The sequence below is a fragment of the Phalaenopsis equestris genome, unplaced genomic scaffold, assembly GCF_001263595.1.
Source record: "Phalaenopsis equestris unplaced genomic scaffold, ASM126359v1 Scaffold000002, whole genome shotgun sequence".
Classification (NCBI taxonomy): domain Eukaryota; kingdom Viridiplantae; phylum Streptophyta; class Magnoliopsida; order Asparagales; family Orchidaceae; genus Phalaenopsis; species Phalaenopsis equestris.
The window spans coordinates 34,772,841-34,788,031 of NW_018164444.1; the positions used below are offsets into that span (position 1 = coordinate 34,772,841).

The window sequence follows — 15,191 nt, forward strand, 5'->3', positions numbered from 1 at the left end:
TTGTAGATGTACTAACTGCTAATAAGTCTCGTTTAACATTTGCTCAAGTATGTATGCAAATTGCTAATGTTTTTCCCTCCCTGATGAAATTCTCCTAAGATTTGATGGCAAAGAGCAGCCTTTCTCCCTCTGTCGGGTGTCACTCAAATTTCCATGTTTTTTCTTCTTGTCCTACCAACTCTATCTGTTCTTCAACCCTTGCATCTCTTCTCACTTTCTCTTAACCCAAGAGGGGTAGAAGCAATAGTGCTAGGCGTAAACCAAAATGCTCCCAAGCCCCTTCTGCAATTAAGCACATACTATCCCAACCAAAACCCACCTTGTTTCTCTCTCTCGCTCTCCTCTTACATCCCCTCAACCTAATTTTTCAACCTAATTTCTCCTTGGAATCCCTAACCAAATTTTTTCAGACAATCTAAACCCAATACATCAACGAGATACTTCAAACATCATACCTACTCCACCTCTCTATCTTCCTTCTTCCTCCTCTAAACTTAACAATAATAACCCAAGAATCATGATCCCTCCACTATCTCTAAAAACACTTAGCACAATGAGGTTCCCAATTTAACCACTCGGAATGTCTAAGATTTCCTTGGACTTGATCGGATTCCTTGTTTTAGAAACTTAATCACATAGCAAAATTTGGACCTCCTTTGCATTCTAGAACCCAAAACTTTTCAAAATCATATTCTTTCTATTTATCCTCCCACTCTTTGTTTTCTTCTGAAAAAAAGTGCAATTACTTTCACATCTCTTCTGATAGAAATTGGGTCAGGTGGAACAGTGCAAGTTAGACTTTATTTTTTGAATCATAGAAAAGCAGGTCATCTATGCATGCTACCGTCACTAACAATGCACATAAAGTCAAAATTTCTAATTTTTATGTTGCCAATACACATCAGAAAAGGGAAGGCCTATTGAATTCTATTTCATACGTTGCAAGTTTTGTCATTGATTCTATGATAATTTTTGGAGATTTCAACTGTTGCAGATTTTGAAATGAAAAAGTTTGTGCACACGTCTTCCTTCGAAAAAATTTAAGACTATTAATGAATGTTTTTTCCATATTGGGATTTCTTATATTGCTTAAAGTGTATCTCATAAAGAATAAACCTATCGCTTGCAAGCTGGTACAACGTTTTTTCTTCTGATACTTGGCTTAAGACTTTCCCTCAATATTTTAGCTGTGTCCTCTAATGCTCTGATCACTATCCTCTCATCCTGAGTTCCCCCAATCATATATAATTATTTTTATAAATTATTAGATGTACCTTTATGATTACCAAAAACTTGATAATTAATATTTTGTCCATTAGATTCCAAGATAGACCTATCTTTTTCTCTTATGCAGAAGCTAAAAGCCTTAAAAAATACTTAATTTGTCAAGTTGGAATTCAGATTCTTATCTCAATAAATCCATTCAGAATACTATTAAAATTAAAATCAATTTATCTCTCACCGTAGTAGCTATCCTCAATACATTCAACGTCGTCATACCTTGAATTACATTCTCTTCATGTTATGCTTCTCGAGATGCCGATAGAGCAAAAGATCATTGGCTAAAAGACGGTGAGGATGATCACAAATTTATGTTTTCTAAGATTAAAGGGAGGGAAAATAAAAACCTAATCTCTTACATCTCTTCCTTTGATGGTTCTTTCATCAGTCATGTCGACAGTGCATCTTTGGTTGTGGATTCCTTTAAAAACTTATATGGTGCATGTATTGATCCTAACAATACTTGGGTCATCGTTCATTATGGTACTTCATTATTCAATTTTCTTCTCCCTCAATTGACTCTCTTGGTTACTGAGGAAGAGATCAAACAGTCTATCTTACTGTTTCATTGAACTCAGCCCCAGGGCTGGATGATTTCACCTCTGAATTTCGTAAATATCATTGACAACTTTTAGGGAAATAAGATTGTTCTTTAATAATTCTAAGCTTCCCAACTCTCTTAAGGATATTAATGTTATCCTAAGTCCCAAATACACTCATGTACAATCCCTTCAGAGCACATATCCATATCATTATGCAACACTCTCTACAAATCCATTGTAAAAATCTTCTCCAAGACGCTTAAATCTAATTTTCACCATAATATATATGAAACACAAGCTAATTTTATTTCAAATAAGTTGGCTATCAACAATATCATCCTCATTAATGAGATCCTTAATAGTTTTAATAAGGACTCTACCTCTTTTGTGTTTTTATGGATGGTTTCTCTAATCTCTTTGAATCTTTCATTATTAGGGGTGACTTTACTCCTACGACTCAAAATATGAACCTTCCTATCTCCCACCTTTTATATGTTGATGATGTTAGCATTTTTTGAACATGAAAATCCTTCCAACTTGAAAATGATGTTATAAATTTTTTACCATTCTTTTAATCTCATTTTAAATGCTGAAAAAAGTCATATCACTTTTGTTAAGACCGTGGTTTAAAAAATCGGACCGAACCAGCTGGTTTAACCGTGAACCGACTGGTTTTGCGGTTCTAAGCGGGCTAAAAACCTCTTGGAATCTTTCATTACTAAGGGTGACTTTACTTTTATGACTCAGAATCAAAACCTTGCTATTTCCCACATTTTATATGTCGATGATATTATCATTTTTGGAAAAAACTGACTGTGAAAATCCTTCAATCCTTCCAACTTGAAAATAATGTTAGAAATTTTCTACCATGTTTTTAATCTCAATATAAATGCTGAAAAAAGTCATATCACATTTGTTCGAGTTCTGGGCAAGCTAAAACCACAGCTTCATTGGTCAACGACCTAAACCATTTAAAAGAGCTTGTTGGGTTTGGAATTTTGTGTGAGGTCCAAACCAATTTTTTATCGCTAAGTTGTAAGGACTAAGGACCAATATAACAATAAAATAAACATATTATTTAATATTAAGGGCCCACCTATCCTGAAAGATGTCTAAATTTATGAAATTATTTCACTTTGTTCCTTCTTTCTACACTTCTCCCTTAAAGATCAACATTGAATATATTTTTAAGATGTGGGACTAAAACAAATGAAAGTATGAGAAAAAAATATTTTTAGTTATAACCATAAATATTGCACATGAAACTTATTAATTATTAAATTTGATAGATTTATTTACAAAATAGAATAAACAATTTAATAAAAAAAGGTTACTATATAATAAATCAATTTAATATGTAAAACAAAAAAAAAAATTATTTTGCGATTAATAAAGTTCATACAATTTTTTCATGAAATATTCTTAATAATATATCATTTTTAGTAAAAAAGTATATTTTCATCAAAAAAAAAAAAAATCTTCAATAAGATAAGATTGTGAATATTAATATTGATATTTTTATTTTGAGATTAATATTTTTCTAAATAATTTTTTATTATTATTATTATTATTATTATTATTATTATTATTATTATTATTATTATTATTATGTCTTATTTTATTTGAGACGTGGGACTATGTCATATTATTCTTTGTAACAAACTTCTTAAAGAATCAATTATGTTATTATTACATAATTTATATTATTTTTAAATAAATTTATGATTTATTATTTCGTTCGGTTCAACCCATGGTTCTAACCCAATTCAACCTTTAAACCATGAACTTCTTCCATTACCGGTTCAATATTCGATTCAGTTTTCAAAACCTTGGTTAAGACTATTACTAACACTGCTTCTTTAAGAAACATCATCAGTTCTAATATCTTTCAGCCTCATTTCATTTACCTTGGTATCACAGTTTTAGTACATAGAAGGAAGTTTACCTTCTTTCAGCTGTTGGTTGACAACGATAGATTAGTTTTGTATGAGTAGAAGGTGAAAACTCTTTCTTTGGCTGGCAGATACCAATTAATCAAATTTTCTATTTTGGGCATCATTTTGTACAAGGTTTGTAATATTTTTCTTCCCAAAGATTGCATTAAGATGATCCATACTTGGTGTTTCAAATTTTTGCTCCATAGCTCTATCTCTGCCAAGAAAATGCTTGCTGTTTCCTAGGACCCAATTTGCAAACCTAAGTAATTGGGTGGCCTAGGCCTTGGGTCCATCCAAGTTCTTTTTTATGATCAAGCTAATTCTTCATATTGCCAATGGTGCAGATTCTATTGATAGGTGGTTTATAAAGGTAATTATTTATCTTTCTCGAATTTAAAAAGCAAAAGAGGATCATTTTTGGGAAAAAAAACTTTTTTACATTGCTCATTGGTACAATTCTAGTTTTTTCTTTACAGTTCGAGATGGCAGCAACATTAATCGCCTGTAGGATCACTAGAGCAATGACAAAGGCCTTTCTGATTTGTTAGATAGTCTCTCATTTGATATTCTTGATTTCTATTAGGTAGATACTCTCAACTTACTCGTTAGACTAATATCATCTAGATGGTTATGACATTTCTCTTATCCTCACTCATAATCAATTTGACTGTCTTAGATGGAAAAGCATGGACAATCCATCATTTTAAATGATATGTGAATCACTACAGCCTAATACTAATAGTGCGGATTGGCGCAATCAAATTTGGCATAAAACGTTTGGATTTAGATACTTTGTTTACTCTTCGTTAGGAGCTCACAAACCCCTGAAAAATTGTTGATTTGCTTATCTTCAGAAACATTCCAGCAGACACTACTTGCTCGCTGTATCATGCTGGTAATAAATCTGTGAACCGCCTATTTCCTGAAACGGTGGCTATCACGGACTTCCACATTTCTCCCTAGTCTCAAATTTCTTCAAATTCTAGATTACGCATCAACTATGGCTAATATTTTTAGGACTGGGAGAAGCTTCTATATTCTCCTAGTACATTTTCTTTTTTTACATTATTTGGAAAGAAAGAAATGCTAGAAGATATGGGGGACAAATCAGTTGTGCCAATACTACCATTTTGGCCATTAATAGGGCAATCAAAGCTAACTTTGATATATGGAAACATAAACAGCAATGAGATGCTATTGCCTCCTCGCATACAATTATTATAAGAACTTCTTGCTTCTGCCATGATTATTTTTTATAAGAATAGCTACTGACTGTTTTTCTTCTTGGGATTTCGATCCAGCATAGAGGTTTATAGGGCAATGATGAATCTCTTTGAAAGAGTAACTTACCTGGCGTCCTATGTAGACATAGTATTTGATTTACTAAAGATCAGAATTATGAAGTCACCGTATTTGATTTACTGTACACCACTGATATAGAGAGCTAAATAACATCATAGTGAAAGTTTGGCAGAGTTATTAGTCAATTGATTTTTTTTGGATCGGTGAGCAATTTTAAATTTTGCTTGATGCCTTGTTAAGTACAATTTTTTAGAAATTACAAGTTATTTTTAAACGTGACCACCTTAAGACATTCATTTGCATGCAGATCACCCAATTCTTGTGTTTTACATATCTAGCACCTAAACTTTATTTTTTATATTTATGTCACTCAAATCTATCCTATCACATCAAAAATATTATTATTTTAATTTTTTAAAAATAAAATATACACGACTTATATGTAAAAATTAAAGTATAATTGTTATATACATACATAAAATTAAGTGGTACTTATGTAAATCTCTAAAAATAAACAAGCATTTACATACATATCAACCAATTCTTAACACATCTAATATTTATATCCCCCAAATCTCTCATATTACAAGAAAAATATCAATATAATTATAATAGTGATATTTTTTATATAATATGAAAGATTTGGGTGGTATAAAGGTAAAAATTAAACTTGAGGTGTTAGATTTATAAACAAATAAGAACTAGTGGTATGCAAATAAATCTTCAAAACATAAAGGCCTAAGAGGCTGTGGCAACCAATTTATTTCTGGATTTAAGTGGGATGTAAGTAAAATCTTGCCAAGACGATCATTTTAGACAAAATAAAGACGCAAATTTGTTAAATCCGGATTTCATTGATTTAAGCTGTAAATCCAAGATTTACTAAATCATGTGAATTGACGTATTTAAGTTCATAGTGTGAGGATTTAAGTTCATAATTTTTTTGTTTTCAGTCCTATAACTGTAACGGCTTTAAATTCCATGAAACTTGTGAAACTTTTTTACTGGATTTAGTAAGTCCATTGCCAATAGGGCTGTAAACGAGCCTAGTTTGAGTGACCTCAGGCTTGGCTCGTGTCCGACTTGTTCGAAATTGTTCATGTTCAAAATCGGCTTGTGTTTGGAACCGGCTCTTTAACAATGTTCTTGTTCAGCTCGTATTCGGTTCAAAATTGGCTCGTCAAAATTAAACTTAAAAAATAGATTTAAAGTACTGAATTCAAACCTGAACCAAATGTATGCAAAAAAAGTCACATAACCACATTATAAAACGAGAAGTAATAATTTAAACTTAGATATAAATATATATATAATATATCATTATATTAATAATATATGTAATATATTATTACATAAATAATTATATAATTTTTTTTTTATTTCGAGCTAAAACGAGCTGATCACGAGTGAATAAAGAGCTGTTCGTGCTCGACTCTTTTATAATTCGAGCTTTCGCTCGTGTTCGGCTCTTTTATAATTCGAGTTTTAAAAATTTATTCGTGTTCGACTCATTCGTTAATTAAACAATGAGTTTTTTGACAGCCCTAGCCACCCAAAAAAGTATTTCGAATTTAATCAACTCAGGATTTAGTAAATCCAAATTTATGGAAATTACTAAATCCATTTTAATTAAAAATCTCGTCACAGCCCCTGAATCAATTTGCCTTCCTCTGTGACCATATCTCCGCTTAACTCTACCCGAAAATTTCCTCTGCACACAATCGATTTCTGACTTCCCGTCTTCTTCAGCTCCGATCTCACAAAGGTCAAACTACTCTTTTTTCTATATCATAAGTTTGCCGAAATTAATCCCAATTTGGAAATATGGACTCGTCTTTTGAGTTGCCGCTCTGTTTATTGCCACTATTATGGGCTAATTGGAGTTCGATTTGCGATATTAGATTTCTAATGGTATGAATAAGTGATTTCAATTTGGACTGGATTGAATCTGCAGATTCCGAATAATGTGTTACGGGACTATTCTGTGCAAGGATCCTGATTTCAAGACGGTGGACTAGGGTTTCCAAAAAGTTGCTGCTAGGATCACATCCGCCGGCCTGGCAGTTCCTAAGTGCTTGGTGAGTAGTTCCTCAAGTGCTTGGTGAGCTCGCACACATAAATTTTAGTTGTCTTTATTTTTTGTTTCACGTGTTTGGCGAACACATTTTTGTTCAATCTGCAGTGAATTAAGACAAACTCTGTGATATGAATGGGCCATAAAGGACTGCATTATATGTTTCTATTCTACAATCTTCCTAATGAAAAGTAGGGTTCTTATACAATCCATCTTTTTAAGTTATTTAATCCAGCTACTATACATGATTTGCACGATTTGGTGATGTTAAATTTTGAGTAGTTGTTTGTATTCCCTTTTCTGCATAGTTCTTTTCTTTCTTCTTTCCTTCGTCTATGCCATCTTCGGTTTTTCCCCATAGGACAGAGTAAAGGCCTATGATTATGATGATCGCCCCAATCAAACTGCAATCATAAAAAATAAAAAAAATATAATTATAATTATAATGAAAAACAAAGAATTGTGATGCCTTATTTTTCTTCCAGGTAAAGGAAAAAAGAAATTTTTTTGCAGTTGGTAAAGATCATAGAAGCTATTTCTATTGTCTAGAATTTTTTTTCTATATTAGATTGTCAATTTGTACTTCTACACTAATATTTTCATTAAAAAAAAAGATTGAGATGGATAAGAGGCAAGGCAACCATGGAAGATAGTGGTGTTGAAATAATGAAAAGCTGTATTTCCATTCACACGACACAACTATTATCTATTTATACATCTAACACCTAAGTTGTCATTTTTATATGTGGGCGTACTTACTCTCGACATAATGGTTGAAGATGTAGTTTCTTACCATGAGGCACCAGGTTCAAATAACACATATAAAAGAAGGTATTGAGGGCCATGCACCAGCTAATTCGACTCACTGAAATGAAAAGTAATCGTTAAACTTACTACAAAAGTAATTTGCCAGTATATTAGATTTTTTCGCATTTGGGATGAAAATCAAGACAGAAAAATTATTACTGAAGTGTAAAAATAAGATATGATAAGTTCATATAAAATGTAAATATAAAATTATTTTATGTAGAATAGTATGTGGAACAATTATCGAACACTACCATTGCCGGGTCTCAAGCCCCAGACGCGAAGAGTGAAGGGTTGTGTTAAGTCGATAGCCAACTTCAATTTTTTTATTGAAAAGTCATGACATAAATCTTTTAAATTACTATATAAAATGTTAGGGCGTCCTCTTATATGACGCAATTAAAGTGAAAAAAATGCAATGGCCACTGCACGAGCTCTCTGGTGTAGTGTCAAATAAGTAAGGGTTTTCACATTATGATAGATACTAGTCCATCAAATTAATATTAGGATATGATCTCAAAATATAAGTACTCTCAGAGATAAATTAATTAAATTAGTAGATATTATGATTCATAGGAAGATAAATATCTTATGTATTCAAGAAACTAAATAGGTTGGAAGAAAAACTAAAAAGATTGATAGCTTAGGTTTTAAATTTTAGTATTCAAGTATGTGTCATACTAGGAATGATGTAAGTGTAATTATAGATAAAAGTTTAAAAGATAATATGATAAAAATTAATATATTTGGAGATAGAATTATAGTCTTAAACATTATTGTTGATATTGAAATTTTTAATGTTATAAGTGTTTATGCTTCTTAAGTAGGTTTAGATATAGCTTCAAAAGAAAAGTTTTGGAATAACTTTGATGAATTAATACAAATGATATAACTTGAAAAAAAATTATTATTAGAAGAGATTTAAATGGATATATTGGTAGAGTAATAGAAGATTTTAAAAATATTCATGGTGGCTACGGTGTTGGAGTGATTAATGAAGAAGATAAAATTATATTAGATTTTGCTTTAGCTTATAATTTTATTATTTCTAATACTTTTATTTAAGAGAAAAGATTAACATATCATTACTTATAAGCATGGATTTAATAAAACACAAATTGATTATTTTCTGATGAAAAAAATAGATCTTTGAAAATATAATGATTGTAAGGTCATTCTAATTGAAAATTTAAGTACTCAAGATCGATTATTAGTTCTTGATTTTACGATGAGAAGTTAGAATATAAAAATATAATGAAATATTGTTATACAATTAGGTGGGGGCACCGAAAAAACAAATAAAATTATTTTTACGAGCAAATTTAAAGATTTTAAAATTTAGGATGTTCATGAAGATACAAGTTGTATGTGTGATAACATAATAAACACTATTAAATAAATGATAAAACATATAGTTGTAGAATCAAAAAGAAAAATTTTTATAAATAAAAATAATTGGTGGTGGAATAATAATATTCAAGAATAAATAAAATATAAGAAAATTTATTATAAACTAAGAAAAGAATAAGACACGTAGGGAGTCTATGAGAACAATTTGTGACGCTAAGAGTTATGATTTTAGTGATCTTCATAATAGATTAGATACTAAATAATGTAAAAAATATATATATAAATTGATCAAATAAAGAGAGAAGAAAAGTAAAGTGTATTAAATATGAAAATCAAGAACTATTTTTCTCAGAGGAATATATTCAATATAGGTGGGTGATATATTATGATAAATTTTTCGATGAAGTTTCTGAAAATACGATTGATCTTAATAATCTTAATATCGTTAATGATAATAAATTTTTTATTATTTTTACCGTCACATTAGTAAAAAAGGAAGTCGATGAGGCTTTAAAGAAAACTATGGGTTACAATTCAGTAATATCTGATGATATTCCAATTGAAATGTGGAAGATTTAAGAGTTTCTTAACTTACTGAACTCTTTATTATTATTTTAAAAACTAAAAAGATGTCTGAGGAGTGGAGAAAGAGTATTTTGGTCCTCATTTTTAAGAATAAATATGACGCATAAGAGTGCAAACTATACATGAATTAAGTTAATGTGTCATACATTAAAATTATTGGAGAGAGTAACTGAACATAGGTTAAGACGTGATACAAATCTCTCATAATCAGTTTAATTTTATGTCGGGCAAGTCTGTTGTAAAAGCTATACATTTATCGAGAGGTTTGATGAAGAAGTGCAGAGAGAGTAAGGAAGATTTACATATGATTTTTATTGATTTAGAAAAAGCTTATGATAAGATTCCAAGAGAGTTTATTGGAAAGTTCTAGAAAAAAGGGTGTTGATATTACTTACGTTCAACTCATTAAAGGTATGCATTCTAGAGTTGTTACTTGTGTTCGAATAGAGGGAGGATTGACCGGGTATTTTCCTATTTCAGTCAGATAACATCAGGGATCGGCTTTAAGCTCATATTTTTTTGCTTTAGTAATGGATGCTCTTACTGGACATTTACAGGTAGGGTTGTCAAAACGGCTCGTTATTCGCAAACGGCTCGTTCGCGAACAACTCGTGTTCGGCTCTACGATCCCCGATTATCTCTCATGCGCCTATAAATTCAAGTATCATACCCTACACTCGGGGGGAATCGAATCCGAGACCAGATGAAACTTACGACTGACAAGCATGAGTAGTATTTTTAAAAAAATTAATTAACTAAAGGCTACAAAGATTTATAATCAATTAAAAGTATTAATTAAAAAAATAGAATAAAAATTATTAAATTAAATTCAAATGATGTTTTAATATAAACAATTTTTTTAAAATCTTGCCCCAACCCTTAACATCATATGGTTACGTGATTATGGTTCTCAAAACGACTCTTTATTCGTGAACAGCTCGTGTTTGACTCGCTAAACAAACGAGCCAAACACGAACACACTTTTTGAGCTCGAAATATAAACGAGCCGAATACGAGCTGAGTCTGGGCTCGCTCGTGTTCGGCTCATTTACACCCCTATTTACAGGAGGATGTGCCTTGGTGTATGTTTTTTTGCTGTTGGTATTCTTCTTGTGGATAAGACTAGAGAAAGAGTTCAAGAATAACTTGAATTATGGAGGTTTACATTCGAGTTTAAGGCCTTTGTTTGAGTAGACCTAAAAAATAATATGTGGAATGTAATTTCATTAATGATAGATCTAATTGCAAAGTTGTAACTATGGGTGACCAAATAATTAAAATGTGCAAACGTTTTAGATATCTCGGGTCTGTTGTTCAAAGTGATAGTGATATAGGTGGGGATCAGGGCTATTGTTCAAAGTGATAGTGATATAGATGGGGATATTATTGTAGAATGCAAATTGGTTGGTTGAAATGGAGGAATGCATTGAGCCTATTGTGTGATAGAAAAGTATTGCTTAAGACTTTAATGAAAATTTTATAAGAATGTGGTGAGGCCTGCAACGCTTTATGGTGCAAAATCATGATGTTTAAAAGAGAAACATTAAACTAAGTTGAGTCTTGCTGAGATAAGAATGCTAAGTTGGATGAGTGGTGTAGCTCCATTGACAGACAAGATTAGAGAGAATCGTCTTAAATGATTTGGTCGCATTAAACGTTGATTAGCTGATGATCTTGTTAGGAGGGTAGATGTTTAAGAAAGGCAGAGGTAAACCTAAAAAGATTTGGACATATTGTATAAAAATTGATCTTAATTTAGTAGAGTTAAATGAAATAAGACACTCAATAGAACACACGGAAGAAAAAGTATTCATGTAACTAACCCCACTTAGGAGGGGTGTTTGGCTGCAACTGCAGATTTATTTTAGTAAACTTTATGAAATTCTCGAAATCTCATGAGCTCGCGACGGACTTGGAGCATGCGAGCAACGACGAAATAAATCCATGTAATCAGCCTCACAATTGGATTTGATAAATCCGGATTTACGTCGCAGAAGAGTTGGAACGGGGGAGAAACAGAAGGAATGGGAGAGAATTGGATTTAACGGAGACTTGGATTTGGGGTTTCCTTTTTTTGGTGTTTGGCTAGATTTAGGTGAAATTTATGGTTAAATCCTGTTAATATTGTGCTACCTAACAACCCCTTAGTGTAATAAAGGCTTCTTGTTATTGTCATAGTATGTTGAACAATTATTGACATAAAATAAGTTCTTTCATTTTATATGAATAATATAATTTAAAAGAATTATTTTTCCTGATTATTAAAAGTCTTATGTAAATCTTAAATTTATTTTTAATACACTAACATTAGCTTTGAAAAATAACTTTTATTGTTAATGCCATTTTAATTATTATATTTAAAATTTTCTAAAAATTCTCAATGCCCAACTCAAGTTTGAATAAAAAAAGATTAAAAGTTTGATTGAATTATTAATTTGTGCTCCCTCTAAAAAAATCTTTTTTTCTCCATCCTTGTATGTAAGTATGCAAATCTCAACACCCCCCGCCCCCCCAAAAAAAAGATGTGGGATTTTAACAATAAATTCTAAAATTCTTATCAAATTGGTCAGTTTTCTTGAGACAATTTAATGGTAAATGCATGCACATTACATATACAAGGCCTTGAGCCCATGACATTTTAGTTTTAAGCCTGAGATGTTAATCAATATATGCTAAGATGGCCTGCATATCAACCAAGTTTATCGGCATCTACAACCTTCTTTAAAAATAATCAATAAGTTTTATTATATTATTTAATTGGGGGAAAAGGAGGAACTTGACCTCGCAAATATATGCTTCAAAAGATAAGCAAGCGTGTAAAATGACAACTTAGTGCCAATTCTAGTATTTCATACTTAATGGTCTGTTTGGGGCAATTGTAACTTATCTAGCTTCTATTGATAAACATTTTATCCTGATAATCTGCTAATGAGCAGCTGATTCAGATAAGCTGGTTGGCTGTTTGGTTTGTACGTTTGAAAAACAGCTGATTCTGGATAAATGACTATTTTGCCCCTGTTCTGGATAAATTGTTTAACTGTTTGGTTCTTGTGTTTTGTAAACAGATTATTACTTTTTTAGTTAAATGAACAATCTGTCACGCAAAATTTGTAATTTTCTCAATAAAATTAAAGTTCAAATGTTAAGACGTGAAAGCACAAAAGAGTTGAGTTAAAAAATGACAACACTAGCTTTAGAAAATTATCACAGACATTTTCATCAGATTTAATAACATCAATGTTGATGCATACTTAGACATCCGTACTTTTTTAAAAAATTATAACACTAGCTTTAGAAAATTCAAGGGAAGGTTTCTGCATGATTCTTGCACAATATGCAGTATCTCGACTTTACAAGACTAATTTTACTTTCTCAAATTTAGCATTTCAAGAATCTCTCTAGCATAATCTTGAAACTCATTTCTCTCTCAAGCAAGACGAACAAAAATACTATCCAAATAAAATTCGACTAGAAGAAAAAGATAACACCTAGATTTGTTCTAAGGTTTCTTGTAAATCCATATACGAAAAGAAAATTTCAATTCAAAAATTCTAGTGTAATATCTCAACTAACCACTTGTAATTTGAAAAATTTATGTCATCACTCATATGCCCTAAAAGTAACCCAAACAAAGTAACAATTTCAACAAATTTGAACTCAGCTCTAACTAAAACAGAAAATCCAAAGTAAAATGCTTGTGTAGTACCTATGTAGTTTTGAAGCATTTACATACATATCATCAAATTCCTATGTATTTACATATATCTAAAGTTCCTTTTTTTTATATTTATACCACTCAACTCTTTTATATCAAATAAAAAATATCATCATTTTAATTTTTTAAATATGAAATATATTTTCTTTTGCACAAGTAAGATGATCTGCATGGAAAAATTGATGATTTAAGAAAGGAAAAATGCATAAGGATTGAGTGTTACTTATGTAAATCTTCCTCCTTTCTAAGGGAGGAGAAAGTTTGTATTTGTCCCAGCAACTGCGCCAACCCACTCATAAATCGCTTCTCATGGGCTTCGCCGCTTCGCCGTCGAAGAAGGGCGTCGAAGAAGGGAAAAGCTTCTCCTCTGATTGCCCTACTCTCCTACTGGCTCGTATTTCGAAAGGAGAAAACCGCTATTTACTTCCTTCCCTACGCTTGGTCATATCATCGATGCAACCTGGACTCTCAATTGATCGCGAAGAGAATGAATACCGAAGAAGAGGGAGTGGCTACGACAGAGCTGTCGATCGTGAAGGGAAGGAATACCAAATAAGGAGTGGCTAGGACAGAGCTCTCGATCGCGATAAATAATGCCGAGAGGGAGCGATTAGGGCAGGTAGAGCTATCGATCGCGAGGGTAGCGGAGTAATACGCAACCTTCCAACACAGATCGCGGGGATATACCCGCGGTCCACATGTAATACAAAATAAGAAACGTTGTTTTTAGAAACGCGTCTCAAACGTGAGAAACAAACAGAAAGGCGGCGTTCCGCACTTATAAACTGCCCCAAACGGGCCCTAAGTTAGCCTGAATGGTGTCAAAGATAGGCCCTCTAAATTATCTGAGTTGGATTTGGCCCAAAAATTGTAGTTCTGACAAGAAGAATTCATATATCTATGCAGAGATATTTGTATGTAGTAAAAATAAATGAGAAAAATGTATGGCGGTATTATATTGGGCTTGGGTGAAAATTTAATTGACCTACATTTGACTTCTTGAAATGGCTTGTAATTTGTGTTGGGCCAAAGAGTGAAAAATAACTCTTTAAACACTCAAATTGGGAAAGTCAGTCTATGCCTTGTCAACCCACTAGCATAAAACCCATAAACACACTTTAGGATGCAGTAATTCGACCAAATGAGGCCTAACTAGGGCCCACAATAACCTCTCAACATGAAGTGAATGTGATTATCTTGGGTCAGCTCAAAAAATTAAGGCGCGTTTGTCACATCACTCACTTAGTAATTGAGCTTAGTTCTGATTTCATGGTTTATATGTTAAATGATTGACTTCAGATTAGCGTAAATAGGTCTGGTCTTAGAACCGTTGATCAAAGCATTTTGATTATAAGCCTCTGCTTATCCTTAACTTAAAAGATAATTCACCTATTCAACTGATTAAGAATATATTTGACGGATAAATATGCAAAAATGAAATAATCTCACAGACTTCCTTCCGAAAGTAAACTGTAGAAGGAACTCCTTTCTCCCTTTCCATAGGAGTTAAAAAGCTCTTAATGATTCCCATGGATGGATCATATATATATATATATATACATATATATATATATATATACATATATATATATATATAC

General features: G+C 31.8%; 1 protein-coding gene across 1 annotated transcript in view; it reads right to left on the minus strand.

Moving 5' to 3' along the window:
- Positions 1-7,249: 7,249 nt before the first annotated feature.
- LOC110017914 (WAT1-related protein At5g64700-like) overlaps positions 7,250-15,191 on the minus strand; it is a 9,847-nt gene continuing 1,905 nt past the window's right edge. The window contains exon 7 of the mRNA XM_020715076.1: positions 7,250-7,540. Coding sequence (XP_020570735.1) covers positions 7,375-7,540 — 166 coding nt within the window. The 3' untranslated portion in view covers positions 7,250-7,374. The remainder of the gene's footprint in view (positions 7,541-15,191) is intronic.